The sequence below is a fragment of the Branchiostoma belcheri genome, unplaced genomic scaffold (assembly GCF_001625305.1).
Source record: "Branchiostoma belcheri isolate BF01 breed outbred unplaced genomic scaffold, Haploidv18h27 scaffold3, whole genome shotgun sequence".
Lineage (NCBI taxonomy): Eukaryota > Metazoa > Chordata > Leptocardii > Amphioxiformes > Branchiostomatidae > Branchiostoma > Branchiostoma belcheri.
This window is the reverse complement of record NW_017803909.1, coordinates 2,377,011-2,396,889: the sequence shown is the minus strand read 5'-3', so window position 1 is coordinate 2,396,889 and position 19,879 is coordinate 2,377,011. Positions and strand designations below refer to the sequence as shown.

General features: G+C 39.3%; 4 protein-coding genes across 13 annotated transcripts in view; 2 read left to right on the top strand and 2 right to left on the bottom strand.

The window, feature by feature from the left end:
• Nucleotides 1-596, bottom strand: part of LOC109473337 (golgin-45-like) — a 1,957-nt gene extending 1,361 nt beyond the window's left edge. The window contains exon 1 of the mRNA XM_019773203.1: nucleotides 347-596. Coding sequence (XP_019628762.1) covers nucleotides 347-596 — 250 coding nt within the window. The remainder of the gene's footprint in view (nucleotides 1-346) is intronic.
• On the top strand, nucleotides 291-7,785 carry LOC109473820 (IST1 homolog). Of its 8 annotated transcripts, none has more exons than XM_019773901.1 (11): nucleotides 291-935; nucleotides 1,782-1,880; nucleotides 2,285-2,361; nucleotides 2,571-2,674; nucleotides 2,839-2,926; nucleotides 3,178-3,261; nucleotides 3,565-3,678; nucleotides 4,151-4,312; nucleotides 4,961-5,062; nucleotides 6,441-6,506; nucleotides 6,842-7,785. In XM_019773901.1, the coding sequence occupies exons 2-11, from the start codon at nucleotides 1,793-1,795 to the stop codon at nucleotides 7,106-7,108; spliced, it is 1,152 nt and encodes a 383-aa protein (XP_019629460.1). In that variant the 5' UTR covers nucleotides 291-935; nucleotides 1,782-1,792; the 3' UTR covers nucleotides 7,109-7,785. The 8 variants fall into 8 exon arrangements, with proteins under 8 accessions (XP_019629460.1, XP_019629463.1, XP_019629464.1 ...); XM_019773904.1 differs by having other exon boundaries at nucleotides 1,760-1,880; XM_019773905.1 differs by having other exon boundaries at nucleotides 291-1,023; nucleotides 4,964-5,062.
• A 2,120-nt stretch (nucleotides 7,786-9,905) lies between these two features.
• On the bottom strand, nucleotides 9,906-15,856 carry LOC109473872 (palmitoyltransferase ZDHHC3-like). Of its 3 annotated transcripts, none has more exons than XM_019773997.1 (7): nucleotides 15,760-15,856; nucleotides 14,453-14,965; nucleotides 13,825-13,949; nucleotides 12,709-12,805; nucleotides 12,383-12,464; nucleotides 11,922-12,055; nucleotides 9,906-11,513 (listed from the first exon to the last, which is right to left on the bottom strand). In XM_019773997.1, the coding sequence occupies exons 2-7, from the start codon at nucleotides 14,957-14,959 to the stop codon at nucleotides 11,349-11,351; spliced, it is 1,110 nt and encodes a 369-aa protein (XP_019629556.1). In that variant the 5' UTR covers nucleotides 14,960-14,965; nucleotides 15,760-15,856; the 3' UTR covers nucleotides 9,906-11,348. The 3 variants fall into 3 exon arrangements, with proteins under 3 accessions (XP_019629556.1, XP_019629558.1, XP_019629557.1); XM_019773999.1 differs by having other exon boundaries at nucleotides 11,922-12,052; XM_019773998.1 differs by lacking the exon at nucleotides 15,760-15,856 and adding an exon at nucleotides 15,488-15,690.
• A 4-nt stretch (nucleotides 15,857-15,860) lies between these two features.
• LOC109473873 (exosome complex component RRP42-like) lies at nucleotides 15,861-19,288 on the top strand. Its single transcript, XM_019774000.1, has 8 exons — nucleotides 15,861-15,972; nucleotides 16,602-16,703; nucleotides 17,019-17,113; nucleotides 17,325-17,490; nucleotides 17,910-17,980; nucleotides 18,254-18,377; nucleotides 18,811-18,966; nucleotides 19,107-19,288. The coding sequence occupies exons 1-8, from the start codon at nucleotides 15,910-15,912 to the stop codon at nucleotides 19,203-19,205; spliced, it is 876 nt and encodes a 291-aa protein (XP_019629559.1). The 5' UTR covers nucleotides 15,861-15,909; the 3' UTR covers nucleotides 19,206-19,288.
• Nucleotides 19,289-19,879: the final 591 nt, after the last annotated feature.

Below are 19,879 nucleotides of genomic sequence, written 5' to 3'. Positions count from 1 at the left end.
ATACTGCTACTCTGCACAGGTGGTATGGCTATGGCTGTACTCAAAGGTACTGGTGGGATAGCTGATCTGGCTATGGTGAAGTCCACCGGAGCATAGTCGAAGTCCTCAGGAACAGGCACAACAGTGGAGTGTTGGGATGAAAACTTAGAGTTTGGTGTTGGGTAAACCTGCATCTGAAAATTATGGACGTCTCGTGGTGGAGTAGAGTAGCTGAAGTCAGGATAGGATGCTGCTCGGTGGTTTAGGTGAGGCTCTACCTGAACTTGGTATTCAGCATTAATTTGATTTGTCTGTGAAGTTTTGGATCTCTCCTGTGCAGACAGCCTGTCTTGGTGAGCAGCCACACTTCCCCTTTCTTCCATGGCTTTGAACTGGGTGATTTTGGCACTGCTGAGGGGAACATCGTTCAGTTTCGGTTTTTGAAACCCTTGAACTTGACCAAAAATCCTCGTCTCACTCCTGGTTCTGCTGAGCTGAGAGCGTCTCATGGCGTTGAGTGTCGAGTCCTTCCCACCACCACCATGTGTCCTTGTTGTTTTCTTGCTCTGGGATGAATGAGCCTGTGGCTTCACAAACGCAAATGGTGCCGACTCCATCTTTCCCCCAGCCAGACTCGCACGAGCTCGCCGTCTCGTAAACTAAACTTACACTTCCTTCTCCACGCCGGATGACAGCGTATTCGGTGACTCGGTTAGAAAGGAAACGTCAGCGTTTGTCTGCGTCATTCGTGCCACGACATAAACGCCGCCATTTTCGAAATACTTTCCCGAACGTCGGTGTGAGACACTGCCTGTTCCAAATATAGCAATGACGATTTGGTCACGTGATTCATGTGATACTGACTGCGCCAGATGACGCATGCGCAGCACAGAAACCGGAAATAGACTCAGCGTACCAGAAGTGCAGCACAGTACAGCATAAAAACACAGAAACAGGTGAGTTTTACAGTCTACATAACCTTGCTGTCAACAAGGCGTTCGGCTGCATCGCGCATTTGAAGCTTAGAGGAGCCAGGGAATAAAGGTAAGGTCCTGTCACTCAGATAGTTCCGATGAAATCGATGTTTTTCAGAACCTTTGAGAATTTTTGCTTGCTTTGGAAGAAGTTCAGCTGATCATGACTCACAGCAACACGGGCTAGCTGGTCAGCAGTTACGCCTGTACCTGGTACTACATAATATAGTACATTACCTACTCAAAGCTATCATTTGTGTTAGAAAATCTTATAGTTTGAGGTCGGTTTTGTATGTTTATCTTCAAGTCATGTAATGTGATATTGGCTAGCTCAGTCGGTAGAGCATGGGACTCTTAATCCCAGGGTCGTGGGTTCGAGCCCCACGTTGGGCGCCACTGTAAAAACCGAAAGGGGCGAGCATGTCACAACCGGGAATCGAACCCGAGTTGTCCGCTTGGCGGTCACCAATGCTAACCACTACACTAAAAGGTCGCACGACGATTTAGCATGGTCAGTTAGCACTGTTACAATATTATAATTTCACATGTCCTCTAAATCTATCCATTGTAGGTTTGTCATAAGATTAAGATAAATTATTATCTTGCAGTGGTTTGTAACAGCATTGACAGTCTTGAAGAAATAATGTTGATAATGTTGTTAGGATTTGTGTATCCATCAGGAGCATACATAGATTTTTTTTTACATAGTTGTAAGCAAAGACTCTCTTATGAATTACATAAATCAAGGACATTATATCTGTGTATAATGTCCTTGCATAAATTTACATTCTCTTAAGTTCTCTCAGTCAGACCTTTTTTCCTGACCAGGGTACAGCACAATGTTTGGTGGAGGATTCAGAGGGAACAAGCTGAAGACAAACCTTCGGTTGTCCATCAACCGTCTGAAGCTGTTGGAGAAAAAGAAAAGCAAGTATCTTTTCCAAAGTTTTACGTAACCTGTAATTTTACTACAGTTAGTATCTCTGTATTACAGAGACCAAAAAAGTATGTAACGTTACATGTACCAGATAATTCATCAAGCACAGAGCCTGAGTTGAGGAGCTTGCTTAGTAATGTCCTTGCTTAGTCTACCTGTATCTCCTTATAAAAATACATGCAGGTGGTCATTCATTGACGTAAATGAGATTTAAAACTTATATGTACAGATGTCACATCTTTGTTTTCTTGATGGTTTGCCTCTTTGGGAAGTGGGAGCTCAGCAAGTCTGCAAAGATAGATAATATAATTACATGTAATGTCTAGGAAATATGCTAATTTGTCTAGGTTATCTAAGTTGTTAGAATAATGCTGTTTTCTTTTCATCTGATCAGCTGAATTGGCACAGAAGGCCCGGAAGGAGATCGCTGAGTACCTGGCCAATGGGAAAGATGAAAGAGCCAGGATAAGGGTGGGTAGCTGGTCATTGAAATTTGGTCCTTCCTCATGAACGGAACTTGTTCTGCGTTGTTCTACATTTACCCTGCTACCATTGATATTTACACTTGTAATGAAGTGTAGAAATGAATTGTAATTTCGATCAATAAATAAAGAATTACTTTCAAAGACAGTAAAAATGCAGTACTTTACAGTTACTGACATTCATACATCTGTCACCAGGTGGAGCACATCATCCGAGAAGATTACCTAGTCGAGGCCATGGAGTTGATTGAGATGTACTGTGATCTGCTCCTTGCTCGATTTGGTCTTATCGAGAGCATGAAGTAAGTAGTCAGGACAATGTATATTACCCTGTGCTTGTGCTTCCTTCTTTTGTATAGCAATAGCTACATGTAAGAGCAGTCTGTGCCAACTACTTGCTTTTGAAGTTTGTGACAGTTTGTGTCGGCATTGCTAAACTTAAACATTTACTGTCAATCTTATTCAGAACTGTAGAACAAGGACTTCAGGAAGCAGTGTCTACACTGATCTGGGCGGCTCCTCGCATGAGTACAGAAGTACAAGAGTTGAAAGTGGTGAGTGTTAAGAGAACATGTTCATTGAACTTATGCTGTATAAAATGTCAGCTTGTATATGTTTGAAATAACAGTCAAAACTTGTGCAAGCTAATGACAGTACTGAGAATGTCATTTTAGTGACTTAAAAGAAGTTTGAATGAAGAGTGTATCAAAAAAGCAGCAGACCAACATAGTCAATGATTTTGTTCCATTGTTTGCAAGAAGTTCCAAAACAGAGACTGATGATTGCCCTTAACATTGTGTTCCAGGTCTCTGACCAACTGTGTGCTAAGTATGGGAAAGAGTTTGGGAAGCTGTGTCGTAACAATGAGATTGCCTCTGTCAATGAAAGGGTAAGTCTAACCAATTAGAATAATAGGTGAACTATATTTCAGTGATGGGGCAAAACTGTTGCTCCAGAAACTATTTTTAATGTTTTGGTGTACTAGTATATTCAGTTACGAATACAGCAACATTGTTTGCATCAGTCTAATATGGAAAGTTACAAGTAAGGTAACTTCCACATCTAGTAGTGATCTTTAACTTTCTTCATTCTTGCCTTAAAAAGATGCTCAACATAGTGGTTGTCTAAGAGTATTAAAGGTGAAATAAAACTTGTGATGACTGTTGCTGTTGTGGGATTACCATTATTACAGTTGATGCACAAGATGAGTGAGCAAGCCCCACCCCGTATCCTGGTAGAACGGTACCTTATCGAGATTGCAAAGGCTAACAACGTTCTGTTTGAGCCTGACCCTACTGTTATGATGGTGAGTAAATTTACCGTAACATGTACTAAGTACAGTTAGAATTTTGCTTTCTAGCTTGTATACATCAATGGTCTTGGTTTCTGGGCCATCCCAAACTGAACTGAAATGAAACATCAATATACAGTCTCATTTTCATTATATTAGAAGGTTTGTCATATTAAACCAAAATATACTGTTCACCTTTGAAATGTTTTTGCCTAACATAATAGTAACATTATGAGTATGTTGTAATAAATGTCTACTCTATGGAGTTGGTGATTCGCTTCAAATCACCCGGATGGAAGCCTGGTGAACCTCTGTTCCGTATCAGCCACATGGTGACTATACCCCGGACGGAGGCCTTGCAAACCCCGTCTTGTATTAATCTAACGAAAGGGTATGTCACCTCGTAAGGGGTGATATACTAGTAACCCCGACCAATATGGTCGGCTGATGATGATGTAATAAATGTCTGTTTTGTATATTGCTTTAGGATGCAGAAATCCCAATGTCAGCAGATGACCTCCTGAACTTAGACATCGATGACAAGAAGGGACCAGGGGGTTCTGGTGGTGGTGGTGGTGGTGGCATGCCTGCACCCCCCCTCCCTGCACAGGGCCCAGCCCTCCAACCATTCAACTATCCACCCCCACAGGTATTTCTGTCAGCATTGTGTTCAAGCATAGTGCCTATTATAGTTATTTCTGAGCTTGTTAGATAATGCATCTATCTTTATTTTCCAATAGGCATTAACGATCATTTCGACTTTTTGAATGAAGCTTTTGTTCAATTTGCACTACATAAATATTGATGTTGTGGTTATACTTCTACATATAAGCAAGATCTTAAGGGAAAGTAAAGATAGATGCATGAGCAAGTCTCTAAGACTAGTATCTTGCACATATTAAGTATACACATAGCTTAGATTGGCTTCCAATGAGACCTACATGGTTGGCAGTTGGTGATGGTTGAGGTAGGCCTAACCTCAAACTCATAAACTAACATGTCCATGACTCCACCCAACCCCTCCCAGATTTCATCAAGTGGTGAAGAAATAAGGGTAAACACAACATTATATGGTAGTAAAGCTCTCCAAGGTACAGGCTAGGGTAACATTCTTCTACACAACAGAAATATTCACAAAGCAAGAAGAGACATTCACATTAAATTGTGGGTGACTGCTCCAAGATCATTGGTTTTGTTACTAAATTAAATATTCATTTAAGGCAGATCAAAGTAGGGAAACCCTTACACGCCTTCACTTATCTTGATGAAACCTTTGTACATGTAATGATTGATACAGCAGCCTAGGATGACACCAGACGACTACCTAGCCTATCAGAAGGAGCTTGAGGCTGCTGGCAGACTGGGAGGGCCCTCGGGTGGACTTCCACAGGCACCACAGGTGTGGGGAAAGTTTCCAGGGATTTGGGTGCAGCAGAGCTCATTGTGCACAGTAGCATCTTAACAAGTTCTAACCTGTTTCCTTATTTTTTCTCCCCACCTCATTCTAACCTTTTGCTATTGCATAACAATTTCTTTTTACCATTAGTAGGTAGCCAAGATGCATAGAGTAGAATATCTGCAACTACAACCCTATAGAACAACTAATGGCAAAGGCATTATTACATTGTATTTGCCTGTTGTATTTGGTGCTCATTATTGATACATATGAAATTCCTATTTGCTTTTAACACAGGACAATTACTTATAGCATACTGTAATCAAACAGGAAAATAATTTTGATGAACATAAGTTATGACAACTTGCCATACAATGAATAGGGTATTCTGATGCTCATTGTTGTGCAATCTAATTAAATCTAATTGAATCAAATGTTGGAATGTTCTTTATGATGTACAATACTGAAGTGAATGTCTTTCTTACAACAATACTCCATTCATTATACAAGCCTGAGTTGCTATATGGAGACCTGTCACAGGTAGATCAAGCTCTAGATTGTTATGTCACTGAAATAGGGAAAATTTGATCGGCTGAAATGTTTGATTTATTTTTAGAAATACTTTGTAGTTTGAGCTTCAAGTAAAACTTCATTTGATCTTTTTGTTGCAGTCTATGATACAAACTCTCTTTCCAGCATAAATGTATCAAGATGTCTACCTTAAGCACCATTACCTGCCTTAACCACATTTATAAATTAGAACTAGCTCACCCCCTTTAACCCACCGAGTAACTGGCACCCTCCTCCCCACCACTACAATAGGGCACAACAAACCCAACCTACCCACACACCAGCCATGTCTGGACAGCAAGGCCCTGTTAGTTGTGCATGGTAGAAAAATGCATGTAATAACAGTCTGGTGGATTGTGAACGGTAACATGTGGAAACAAACGTTAAAGTGGGACATACTGAATCAGATGTTAAAAGTGGGCATGTAATGACATTTTTTCCTTTGTGGCTGAAATTTCTCATGATGCAGACTTCACAACTATTTACTATTCCATTATTTTGATAACTTTATCCATTGCAGTAAATACACAGCTTTGATTGTTGACTAAAAGTATAAATTGTAGTCAGTATGTTACCATTGTTTTCATTGTGTGTTTATATTATGCACTTCAAATATCACCATTGCTGAAATGCTTGCTTGTCCCCTCACAGACACATGCATGTGTCCTAACCACTGTTTCCATAATGTTGTTGTCCAATTCCTGTTGTCATGTGTGTGTGTATGTTTGCACCTGTAGTCTGTTGCTTCAAACTTAAGTGCACGGCTTGCATGCTCAATCACCATAGTGACATTTAGTGCTGTATCTCACAGGCGCCTAGTGCCAAGCAGCCTCCTCCACTCCCTACCCAAGCACCTGTTGGCAACCCTTCCACACCTGTAAGTTGTAGAATAATGTAAAGTGCTTCAATTGGTGGAGGTTTTATATTGGTGGAAAATTGAAATCATGTATCTCAACCATTGTTGATATAGATGGTATGATCTGTTGGTTTAGCAAATGCAGTGAATTTGCAATTTGTACCTCAAATCAAGACCTGGCTGATTTGCTTGTCACATCAAATCAAAGCATTTTACAGCTGCTTCATCATAATGCTAAATGTGCTCATTATGGTGTGGTGCAGCTATTAGATCATGTTGAGAAAAGAAACTTAAACCTGTTTTTTAAGTTTGAAAAAATGTTAGTTTTAATGTAAAACTTGTTTCCCTTTTTTCAGGCACCAGCGTATAACACAGTGGCCAACGATCCTGCATACCCACCAAATGCTGCAGCATACATTCCACCAGTCAACCCGCCCATGCCCATGCCGCCTGCACCAAGTGCCCCGCCCACAAACACAGACAGTCTGCCAGACTTGCCGTGTGTCCCGTCAAACAGCTTCCCCAACCCGGGCAACACCATTGGTGGAGCCTCTGCTGGGGGGGATGACGTAGACTTTGATGACCTAACGCGCAGGTTTGAGGAGTTGAAAAACAAGAAGTAAACAGACAGGCTAGCAATAAGAATCTGAGCTTTCTGTCACCAGAGATGCTTACCTGCAAAGCAGAAGCTAATTTGTACAGAATGTAGACAGCATCATGTGTTTTCAGCATCCACAACAATATCATATGTAAGCAATTAAAAGTAGTTAGTTTTTTTCTATGACTAGGTATGATTTTTGGTGGATTCTATCATGGTATTGACTTTGAGAAGGTGTAGATTGCTAAAAAAACTTTGCTATGTTTATCAACATAACTGAAACATGGAGGTGATATTTGATAACTAAGTAAGCTAGTGGAGACAAGATAATGGATGAAGGAAGTTAAAGCAAGCAAATAAGAATGTAAAAGAAGCCACTGGTTTTGTACAGAAATACGATTTACTGTTTAGGTAGAGTGTTATTAAAGCTTGTAAGATGCAGATGCTCGATGTACGTACTGTATTTGTTTCACAGCTTTGAACTATCCATTTGTGGGAGAAACAACATTGTGCTGAATGTAATGTTTGCAATTGTTGTAAGAAAAAAAGGTGAGCTCATAATTTATGCACATTAAGTGTGTCATTAACATGTTTGGTTTTCCACTTGTACAAACTTTTTGATACCTTGATTCTTTTATAGAATGATATATATATTGCTCCTATAATCCGAAAAAGCACAATTATAATGTATGAAATGCACTATATTTTTGTGTGTTCCATTTTCATCAGTAGTATATTGTGCAAATACAATGTAGATAATTACTGGTATGTATGAATACTTTGTATGCCTCAAGCTGCCATGTGAAGTACCACATGCCTACTACTCACCACATGCCTACTACTCACCACATGCCTACTACTCACCACATGCCTACTACTCACCACATGCCTACTACTCACCACATGCCTACTACTCACCACATGCCTACTACCCACCACAATTACAAACTGCAGAGCAGATTTTGATATCTTTTAAACTTTATTGAAGCTGTATCATATTGATGACAGAACATCTATTTATTTAATGTCCAAACATTTGAAGTACTGACAATTTCCTGTCTTAACTATCTTTCTAAAAGTCATCCCATTTAGTCATTATGCAAAAAAAATACAGTACTCGCAGCAACATTTGAACAGATATGTACAGTCCTTCACCTTTGTATGTATTTCATGTCTGTACTTTCAAAATAATTCTTGATTGATTTCAATGGAAAGAACAGCTCCAATGCATATGTTATCAATACACGTCTGCTATTTTATCCTTAACATATAGCACTGCATGGTTCCACTTGATTTTTATTGGTGAAGTTAAAATTCTAGAACTAAACTAATTAGAAGTAGTGTAACATGCACTGCTTCAAAGCAAAAGATTGAATTATTTGAAGAAGCATGTATTTTACACACCCAGATCATTTATCCTACCATCTTTCAAACCAACTGCAACCCAGGATAGAAAGCTGTACCTGCAGTTTACAGTTAAGTTTCTGACCCAATACCTGACATGTCACAGCAAACATTAATTTAAAGTTCCTTCTATCACTGTTGCACTTTTAAAAAATGTGACCTGTTATTCTGCAATTATCTGATCTAGTATACTTGTCATAACAAAGTACTGCCTACAGTATCTCTGTGTGTAAGGAGCTGTTTATAAAAGTATAAGTATTCTGCAGAATATTGGTAAACTATGTTATGAAAAACAGTGAAAAGAGATATTATTGCTGGCAAATTTGAAATCTTAATAATTGTGTCAATTTTCCAAAATTCCGAAGATGTTCTGAGACAACCACTGCTTAGAATACTATGCTGCTCATTTGAAGTTTCAATGAATAGTTCCAAACCTACTCCTATAGTCATCATCAAATTCGAGTCTCCGTTACACATTCAAATATATCCCTTCAAATCCTTCACTCAATTTCTGTACATTGTTCTTTATATATACATCCTCACTCGTTTCATTTCTACTCTGACAGCTGTAAAATTTTTGAACATGCAGAAAAGCTGAAGTCATAACTCTTAATAAATATCAAATTCAGATTAATAGGCTCAGAAGTTCTATTAACAATATCACAATCCCAACGATATAGAACACCTCAGAAACTTTTGATAAGTTTCCTGTTGTTTCAGTTACATATCATGGGCTCTCTGCATTGAGAATTGTACTTAGTTACCATATTTTTAACTGTACTTGAAAGTTTGAATCAAGTGACTTGATTAGTGTTAAAGTGTGTCTCTTTGAAGAGTAGAAATTTGGTTTTCAAGGTAATTCAAACTTTACGTGACTTCAATTTGTATTAGAAAATATGGCCCTACAAAGTTTCCTAACATTACATCCAGGATCTAGGACAATGCCAATAGTTACGGTATACCCTGGAATTCACAGGACATAGTAGAATTGATGCAAAAACTACAAACATCTTCCATTGGGAAATACAGGTAATCATGGTAATGGGTACCAATCACAAAGGTGAAAGAATTTTACCTCATTCATTTGTAATCTCAAGTCACAAGTTTTACACGTAGACCATTACAACTTACAATAGTAGAGTCATGCTTGTCACATTGATAGTAACACTAAAGTTATAGTCTACATGTATGTACAGGTATTTAACATCAAGCTTGCCAACAACCTTAACATATGAAATGCTACACTGTCACCTACAGGACTATGAGTACTACATGTCTTCTTTGGGCTATTCCATTTGAAAAGAGTGGAAGGGCAATAAAAACTGTCTAGTTGTAAGAGAGGATCATATGAATAATTAAAGGTACTACATTGTAGTATGTAACTGATAAATTCCTAGAACTGACGTAGACCATTAATTGGGAAAAAATTACTAATAGTCTTGGTAATGAAGTTTAGTGAATTTCCCCCACAACTTTTTTGAATGGAATAGTCCCAAGAAGAAGCTACACACAAAGGCAGCTGGAATTTGCCGCTTATTGAAGACAACACTGTGCAGAGGTAGATTCACGTCAGAGTCAAGGACAGAGTAGAGAATACGATCATGTGAGATTGGCAGCACGTAATGTGGACATAATGTTCACATGAGCCAAAAATGTGCACGTTTTTATCCATCAGCTTTCTGGTACTTTGTTTTTCATCTTCTTTCGGGTTTCAAATTGTTCGATGCCGCTTTAGCCCTTGCTTTTCAAGGATTATTAGCAGTTGTGCAATTGTTCAATTCTCCTGATGATAATTTTACCTTCCACCACCCATCTTACCAGTCAATACCTTGGGGCATATGATTATCATTTTGAGCTACACTATTACTAGTATTCCATCTATTTACAAAATTTAATACAGAAGTCCACAACCACAATTACAGATTTCAATACTTTGCTACTATGGAATTATCAGCCAGAAATGCTTTAAGTACAAGTACCATGCAGCCCACGCAAGTTTTTACGTTTCATAAGTATCAAAAGTTTGACCAGCACACTTGTTTTGCCAAACAAGTCTTCATCAAGAGTTCTTGCTGGTGCATGTTATATTGGATCTGTTACATTCTTGGTAAAAATGTATAGAAGTTACTAGTAACAAAGCACAAAAAATAGCTAGACATTGCTACATTGCTAATCACTGCTACTTTCCACAACAATAACTAAATAGAATCACCAGTCCTAACAATTTTTGATCGTACAGTACTTTTCTATCAATGTTATGTTCTTGAAACATTGATGAAAATACATTTTATACACATTCAAATTTAAATTAGTTAACTCTACTACATAAGTGTTGAAAAAGTTTTCTGCGTAGCTGTTTCTTATCTTCCCATCTTACTTTAAAGGAGCCAAAGCATGTAAAAATACAAGCATGGCATTCAAAAAATCTTTTTGCAAGTGACTATAGATCTAACTTGTAAAAGATTCAGAAACGAAACTATTGCAACTTTTCCTGCATGAACCAATTGTTTATAAAGCGTAGCTGTGATGCTTTTGCTACATGTTCATCAAATTCAATTACACTGAAAATTGTATCTTTTTTCCATATTCACCCATATCAGTTGTGTGCAAAATTACACATGTCCCCTAGCAGGCATAAATTAGGCTAGGAATGCATTTCTTTCAAAAAAAGGACAAGCTTCTTGGAGGTGTGCAATTATTCTGGTAAATGTGGTAAGTGACCTACTCATGGTCATGCAGACATTTTGACCTTATTATTCCCATTACAACACCGTACTAGTACTGTACTGAACAGTGTTTTTCCATCCCTCAGCAGACACCTTGCTCTAAACAATATCAGTGGGTGTAGTGAGGACATGTTTTTAAACATGGTAGAGATAGGGCGGACTCTTGCCACTGTTGATGTCAGGTTGGTTGAAGGGGGAGAACCAGGCCAGCGAGAAGTCGTGTCCGAACACGGCCTTGATGCTCATCCACTTCCCTTTCTTCTCCCAAGACGGAGACTCCTTCTTCAGCTGTTCAATTCCCTGAAGACGGGAACACCAGGTTGGTTAATGTTGATGTATATTTGGTCTGTTGGACTCACAAGGGCAACTCAAGTCATGATCATTAGTGGACATGTGCAGTTTATGTATAAATGTTCACACTAGTACATGTTCATTCACTATCATCAACACTATCATAATTTCAGTTTTGAAGAAATTGAGTAAGTTCTACCAAATACTTTCACCTGTAGCTCCTGTAATATTCAAATAATTTTCCTGATCTGGATCTCTTAAAATCAGTTGTGGTCACTTAAGTCTTCTTACGTTTCACACCTTACATAGCAGATAGAAGATTGACATGCATCAACCTTGACGTCACAAGTCACAGAATAACATCTATTCAGATGTACGGTAATCAATTCTATTTCGTCATTGACAACAGTCACTCACAGTCTCATCATTGCAGATGCCGTGCAGCTGGGTACCACACATGACGGCAGTGAAGATGGCAAACAGCAAGCCCTCGAACACCAGGAAGATCATCATGATGATGGTAGCTGGGGGAGAAAACCTGCTGCATTCTGCTGAAAACAAGAGCAAAACACATGTAGGAGGCCAGTAGGACACATTCAACTTGTAAGTATAGACTGGTATCATGTTTGGAGTTACCAAAACTTAAACTGTAAGCTATAAGACAATATATATGTTCACATTGAAATGAGATTTTGAAGAACACTTTTTTTTTCAAAAAGTAAAACTGCATTTGTTTTGGTTATTTACCTTGTCATTTTTTTTATTTATTTCCCAAAGAATAACCATACAATTTCCCTTAATTAAAGAACAGATTGCACCTTTCAGAACAAGGTAACCTCACGCCACTGCTGTTCATGTTCCTCGGTTCATTGACCTACCTTCCCATTGTGAGTCCATACAGCCGAAGAACTTGATGCCAGCCATGATCAGGGCATGCAGGGAGATGATTGCTATGTACATCTGAAACAGAAACCCGAAATGTGGACAAGGCTCAAAACATAATACCTCACTAAATCTTCCAAAACCTACAACAATCTAATGCAACATATCATAATCACTATCAGTATAACACAGTGATGTAGTTAGTACACATGTATACCTCAAATCAACATCTATGGAATGCTCAAAAACATGGTCCAAGCTCATAGAAAATTTCCATCATGTCTTATAAGACAAGAAGAAGCTGAATCAAATGGTCACTCACAGTAAAGAGAACAAAGAACTTCTGGTTGCCCTCTCCCACACAGTTGTTGACCCAGGGGCAGTGGTGGTCCATCTTACGAATGCATCTTCTGCAAACGCTGCAAGAGCAGAAATACAACATAATGAATCCTCCTGCCATAAGGTCCATTCACTTTATGACATTCTGTCATTTTGTTTTTTTTAGCCATTTTGCAATTGTACATCGTGTAAAAAAAGTAGGTCAATAACTGAAGCCTCACATAAAGGTTTGCTAAATGGAAAACAAAGCGCTTTATTAAAGTAATCACATATAGCTAGAAAGGGTGGAATTTACATGTATCACCACAGTTTTTGCATAACACACTATGTTTACCATATTTTATCATAGCAGCTCCAAAAACATTCTGACATCAATCGACATCACAGCAATAACATTGCATGCCCCATTTGACGACCATTGCTTTCAAAGACGAGATGCATTTTTGCAAAAACAGCACATTCCCTTATAAGGAAATGTAGAACCAAATGGGTCTTACAATGGGGCAATGATGACCTGCCATTTAGACTAAATTGCCTGAATATGGGTTGGCACTGTCTGAAATGTGTCAGTGTATACTTCGGTATTGATGACATTAACCTCTTTTTGTGTGGAGCTGCCAAAACTATAGACAGACTGGAAGGGTAATTTTCTAACTAAGCAAATTACAATGAAATTTAGCCCTTACTGCAGCCTAAATGTGTAAAACGAAAACAACAGATACTGATATTTTAGTCATTTGTTTGGACAACAAAATCAGTGGCTGTTTTTCATTGATTCAAATCATTCATTGCATCGCATCAAGTAATTAAGCTTTTTTTGTGCGTTACTTCTAATTGAATTGATCTTTAGTTTCTTTAAGTTTAACTTATGGTTTTTTAAGTGATAGTGCAGGACACATGTTAACAGAGGCTAACACATTGTTAGAAAATAGAAAAGATTGAAATACAAAATTTAATTTTCTTTTCACTTGATTACAGAATGAGTACACATACACCTACTAACAAGTATCAAAGGTCTACGATTCTATCATTGGGACTTACATAATGGAGTAGTTAATAGGCGGACAGTACATACACTGTAATAGAACTCTAAAGTTACCTGCAGTGATGAGCCCTCTCCGGTGTGATGCTACTGCATTTGGAACATTTGTAGACGACCTGTCCTGGCTTCAGCCCCAGTCCCTCAATGTACTCTTTAGTAGCATTACCTTTAGGTACGGCACCCTGTATACAGTACAATATGTATGTTACAACAAATCAAGTCCCAGCACATACATGTACTGATATGACCAAAAATGTATTTCTGTGACTATTTACCAGTAATATCATTTTCATCATATTTCATGTAAAGCTTAACAAGACACAAAGATTTATTGATATTTGTATCTACGTTGTACTTGGTGATAATTTTCTAATTTTCATATCCCATCAGAGCTAATAGCTGAGGAATTCCTAAAATGTGCAGCCACAGTGCAGGGATGGAAGTGGCATAATATTTTGTATCCCAGTGCAGCTGTTCCAGTTTACAGCTACATGTAGCTCACCCTTAGCCTGGGTGCCATCCGAATTTGTAACGGCTCCCCGAAAAATGGGAGCTAATTTTAGAATCTAAACAAGTACTACAACAAAGATTTTTTCGGGGGAGCCGTTACAAATTCGGATGGCACCCAGGCTAGCTCACCCTCTCTGATACAGAAAATATATTTGATACTAAATCACAGGCTTACTGGATCTGTTAACATGGCCTTCACATGCGAGGCGACAGCCAGGAATGCAAAGAAGTTGAAGATGACTGCGTTGATGATACTGTAGACCAGGCTGTTGGAGGGGAACAGGATAACTCCCATCACCACGAACTCTGCGTACAGGACCAGCAGGTACGTGAACACCGCGCACGTCACGCCGCAACCGTCCTTCACGAACCACACCTTCCCGCCCAACATCACGGAACCCGGTCCGCCGTCCCGACTTCGCCCAGAAACTTCGATGACTTGTGGGAGTTTTTCTACGCTGTCACAGTAGGCATTGGTTAAAGCATGGGTGACTGGGTTGCCCTCACTAGAGGGGCTCTGTTCGTCATCGCTTACAACAGTGATGGCAGAGTGTCCGTTGGCTACATTGACTGCTGTGTGTCCATTGGCTGCATGTTGGTGGTTGGTGGTCAAGCGCGTGGTGGCCGTGGTTATTTCTTGATCATCGCCCTCCAGACTGACTGCGGGTGCCACTGCATTCATGCAGACCTGACAGTTAGGAAAAGATCAAACAATGTCATTACACAAAAGTGGTTCAACCCGTTTCAAAATATGCCTCCTGGCAAACTACGCAAACTGTACTCTTTAATACATTAAGACAACTAGGACCCTTGAGTTCAATAAAAATCCTGGCCTGCAGTACACATGTAATGTAAGATCAGATGCAACAGACTATTTGGTGAACTTGATGTATGGTGACACTGACAGATGGGAAAAGCTTTCTGTTTTCGAAAAAAAAAAAAAGGATTTTGAAGAAACAAATAATAGCTCCCATTCATACATGTACTAAGTATTATGTATATTAAGAATCGATAGTTCTATTCTTACAGACCTACGAATCCCGACTGATCTCATGAAACATCATTATACACTATTACAGTACATGAAGTATCACATCAACTATCACTATCAGATCATGTTGACGCAGGCCAAAAATTATGCCGGCTGTTTTACACCAAGAATTCCCTAGTGACACCACTTGCTCAACTGTGTATGTGATAAGAATGGTACCGATACATCCAGGGATTCACCATACGTTCCGATAGCCTGTGTTTTTAGGGAAACTTGCACGATCTCATGTATCTCCGGACACTGATGTCTTGATCGTCAAGAACATGTAAATGTTCTGTTCGCTAGGTCACGCACACACCCATCGCGCATACATCTCATTTTACGCGTCTGCTTCCAACAGCCGTCTTTTGAGGGCATTCACAACAAATAAAGCACTCCACACACGCCATATAATATTAGGAACACAATGATGATAAACTTAACGCACTTACCGCCCAGATACGTGAGAAATTCCGCGTAAAATTGGCAAAATTCACCAGCTGACTCCCCCCTTCCGCACACGACGTGTTACGTCACCAAATATGTGGGTACACAAGAACGGATGACGTAGTACACATTGTGTTGTCCGGAGCTGAGGAAGCATGTCTTCCACGTTAGGAGTTCTGAGCGACGCGGAAAGGCTGTTTATTGTCCACGGAGTACAGGTAAGGCTGGCTATAACCGTGCGGAAATTATGACAGTATACACGACTATGATTGGTTATCGGTGTAAACGTGGTTGTCGTTAGAAATGTACGAAGGGGGGGGGGGGCAGATGGCGGCTTCCGCAGGCTTGCATCTTCACTCATAAGAATTATCATATGAAGTTTTCCATGTACAGTTACTTGTCATATTCATACCATGCTGGTTACTTGCTGTTACTGTAGTATCTAGACATTCTAGGCTCCAATAATCCAGGTGACATGCGTTTGTTGTTTAGTGGGGCTATACAAAAATAACAAATTAACGTTACATGTATTACGCTGGGTGCCATAACAGTCGCCGCGGCTAGGCCTAGGTGCCATCCACCCTAAAAGGGGAACGAGTATGTTAGCCCCAGCATACATATATATTAGCACCCAGGCTAAAAAAACTATAATATTTTATATGACTTATACAATGTATATAATCTAATGCTCTTTAAATGGTGCATGTCCATCAAGTAGAAAGTTTACTTAAATTGTGATATAAAGTTTCAAACATGGTGCTTCTTTTGAAAATTACATGAGAAAAATCAGGAACCAGTGTTATCTGGAAGTTGTTAAACTTAAAGCTGTCTGTCCTCCCATGTGTAGGATGACCTGCGGTCTGACGGCCGTGCCTGTGAAGACTACAGACATGTCGAGGTGGAAACTGACGTGGTGTCCAACACCAGCGGATCTGCTCGACTCAGACTGGTGGGTCATCTATCTTTTTATTCTATGGACAGTTAGCTTGTACTACTACTAGTGATAGCTTCAGAAAATACATTTGTACATACATATTATAATCATTTATATATCAACTTTCATAAGCAAAGGTGATGTTGAAACAATATGGTAATTTTCTAGATACAATGTAGCAAGTTCTCAGACATGACACTACTCATGACACTACTTGTACTTTGCTACTGCAGTTTGGTCCTACACTGCTAGCTGGCAACATTGTACCATAAGTGCTGAGTAACTCTAACAGTATTGATTTGTAGTTCCATGTTTGTTTCTCTATTTCAGGGTAACACAGATATTCTGGTTGGTGTAAAAGCTGAGATGGGGGAGCCAGATCCAGGAAGACCAAAAGAAGGAAAACTAGAATTCTTTGTAGATTGGTAAGTGTGCTGGAATCTTTCTTTCAACTGATTAGTCCCCACAATAGATACAAATGGTCATTAAAATTTGACATCTTTGTCAAGTGTAGAGATACAACTCTGTTGACAGTCAATTGACATCAAATGATGGATGGTCTTTCCTTAACTAAAAAATTAAGTTAATGTTATTAAATACACCTTTGCATTTATATGATATTTCTATTCTCTTCAGTTCAGCCAATGCTTCACCCGAGTTTGAAGGAAGAGGAGGAGAAGAACTAGCCATTGAGGTCTCTAATGCTTTACAAAGAATATTCAACAGCAAAAGTACCCTGGATCTGACTGCTCTGTGCATCATACCAGGAGGGCAGTGTTGGGTCCTCTTTGTGGATGTCCTGGTAAGAATTAGTACAGCTGCTCTTCCTAGCAGTATTTGAAGGTACTGCAGTCCCCTTTAAGGAACAATTTCATAGAGTGTGCAGTGGCACTAACAAAAGCTGATAACAACAGACTGTGAGCTAACGGAGATTGATTTCTTTGGCATTGACAGTTGTCAGCCTTTATCTAATGACTGTTGTTTTTAGATGACAAAAACTTAGCTTTAGGATTTTCTGTTCTGAAGCTAATGGTACAGAATACATTTGTAAGTATATAAAAGATGGTTACTTGCAAAATGTGAATCATGAATGTTAGATTTTCCCATAAAAGTTTTATAGGTATACAGATATTAACTGCTTAAGACAATGGTATGTTATATACACTAGACGTTTTTCCTGATACATGTACTGATATATTAATGGGGCCCTTTACCTCTCAGGTTTTGGAGTGTGGAGGGAACCTGTTTGATGCTGTATCTCTAGCTGTCAAAGCTGCCCTCTATAACACAAGGTGAGTTGAGACAATTCAGGTATTTCAGAAGAGGTGTTGTTGAAGGCTACTACTGTAAATTCATTTACATGTATTTTTGCAGAGACTTAATTTCAAGTTAGATTGAAACAAATCTGTAGTACTGTAGTGATACATTGGAGATGCATATTTATGGTATCGTGAATTTGCAGTGGAGAGGTGTACATGTAAGTTAAAATAAAACCACTAAAAATTTGCAGTACCTATCCTTCATGTATTAAATGTTTCATGCTGTGAATTTTCTTGTGGTACCAGAATTCCCACAGTGATAGTGACGGCAGATGATGAGGGTCAACAGGAGATTGAGCTGTCAGATGACCCATATGATGTCAAAAGGCTGGACGTGGACAATGTACCTCTTATTGTCACATTGAGCAAGGTATAGACAGTCACTATGGGCGCCTTTTACTTTGCTGTGCTTCTTTATATGATACTTAATTTCCACCAGTGTGAGATAACCTTGAGTGTAGTTAATTAGGCTGTTATGCTAGTGGCACAGTCTCTACTTCTTGAATACAGGAATAAAAGACTTGATGGCTGTGATGGCTTATTTTGTTGCTTCAATCCTTGTTACAATATCTGTGGTCTCCATTTTGAAAATCTAAGCATCTTTTTGCCCTTTTTCCACTTTTGCACTTAAGATTTGGAGTCTACAGTGGATACCATCCACAGAATTTACATGCTGGGCCTAAGAAAGCTTTTCTAGATCAGAGCAAGTCCTTGATCAGAGATATCTTGCCCTTATTTTGTTACACAGTACCGTGTGGCTTTTGTATTGTTACTTGTGTTACTATGTGTTTATATCCCTACAGATTGGCCACAGACATGTAGTGGATGCTAGTTGGGAGGAAGAGCTGTGTTCCCTGGCCAGACTCACAGTTGGAGTCACCCAGAAGGGAACCATTGCTGGCCTCAACAAGGAAGGCTCGGGGAGTCTGGACCCTGAGAGCATCTATGAGATGATAGAGGTTTGTATTTCTCATTATATAATTTACCCACTTAAATGCTAATGATAGGGGTTTGTGTTTGTCTTCGTTTACTCCCAAGATTGTACCTGTAGATCTAGTTTAACATGGTGTAAGCTAAAATATTTGCTCTTCTTTTACAGTCTGGTAAGAAAGTGGGAGTGGTGCTGAATTCTAGGCTTAAAGAAGCCTTGGAGAAAGAAGAGAACAGCAAAAGGGAAAAAGTTGGCTTCTTAGGATAGGAGTACAGTACTATATTTTGAAGTATATTAGAGCAGTATTTTTGAAACCTCAGAATGGGACCAAAAAGTCCAAGCTTGGAGTAGTGGACAATTGTAACTACTTGTACATTTTGTACTACTAAAGACGAAATAAAATAATGCCAAACATGACTGTGTGGTTGCTGCATAAACTTAAGGTAGTCCTGTAGCCTCTTCTAGCCTCTTTTAGGCTGTAGTGGCAGGGGGTTGATAATCCACTCATTCCACTGTACATGTCTAGGCATGGTATTGCAATGCAGACATGGGAGCTCTGGCTTTACATCCAATCGAGAGTACATCCCTTGCCAAAGCTAGTTGGCACTTATTTTCGCCTGAGTCTGTGAGGAAATAGGTGTAAAGTGCCTTTCCCAAGGACACAACAGGCCTGCCAGGGATTCGAGTCCACAAATCTAACCACAAGACCACCTTTCCAAGACCAAGTTTCCAATATTACAGAGTATCATCTGTTTCAACTGTCTTAAGTATTTGTCAGTGTTGCACTTATTTGCTTTCTTCACATGATCAGGCCATACTTTGCAAACTCTAACCATCGACAAACATGGCCTCATACAAATCACTTAACTGTGTAAACTGTGCTGTTTAACAGACCCAGTTTGGTGGACAGACAGAACCATACGGTACCCAATTATGTACTC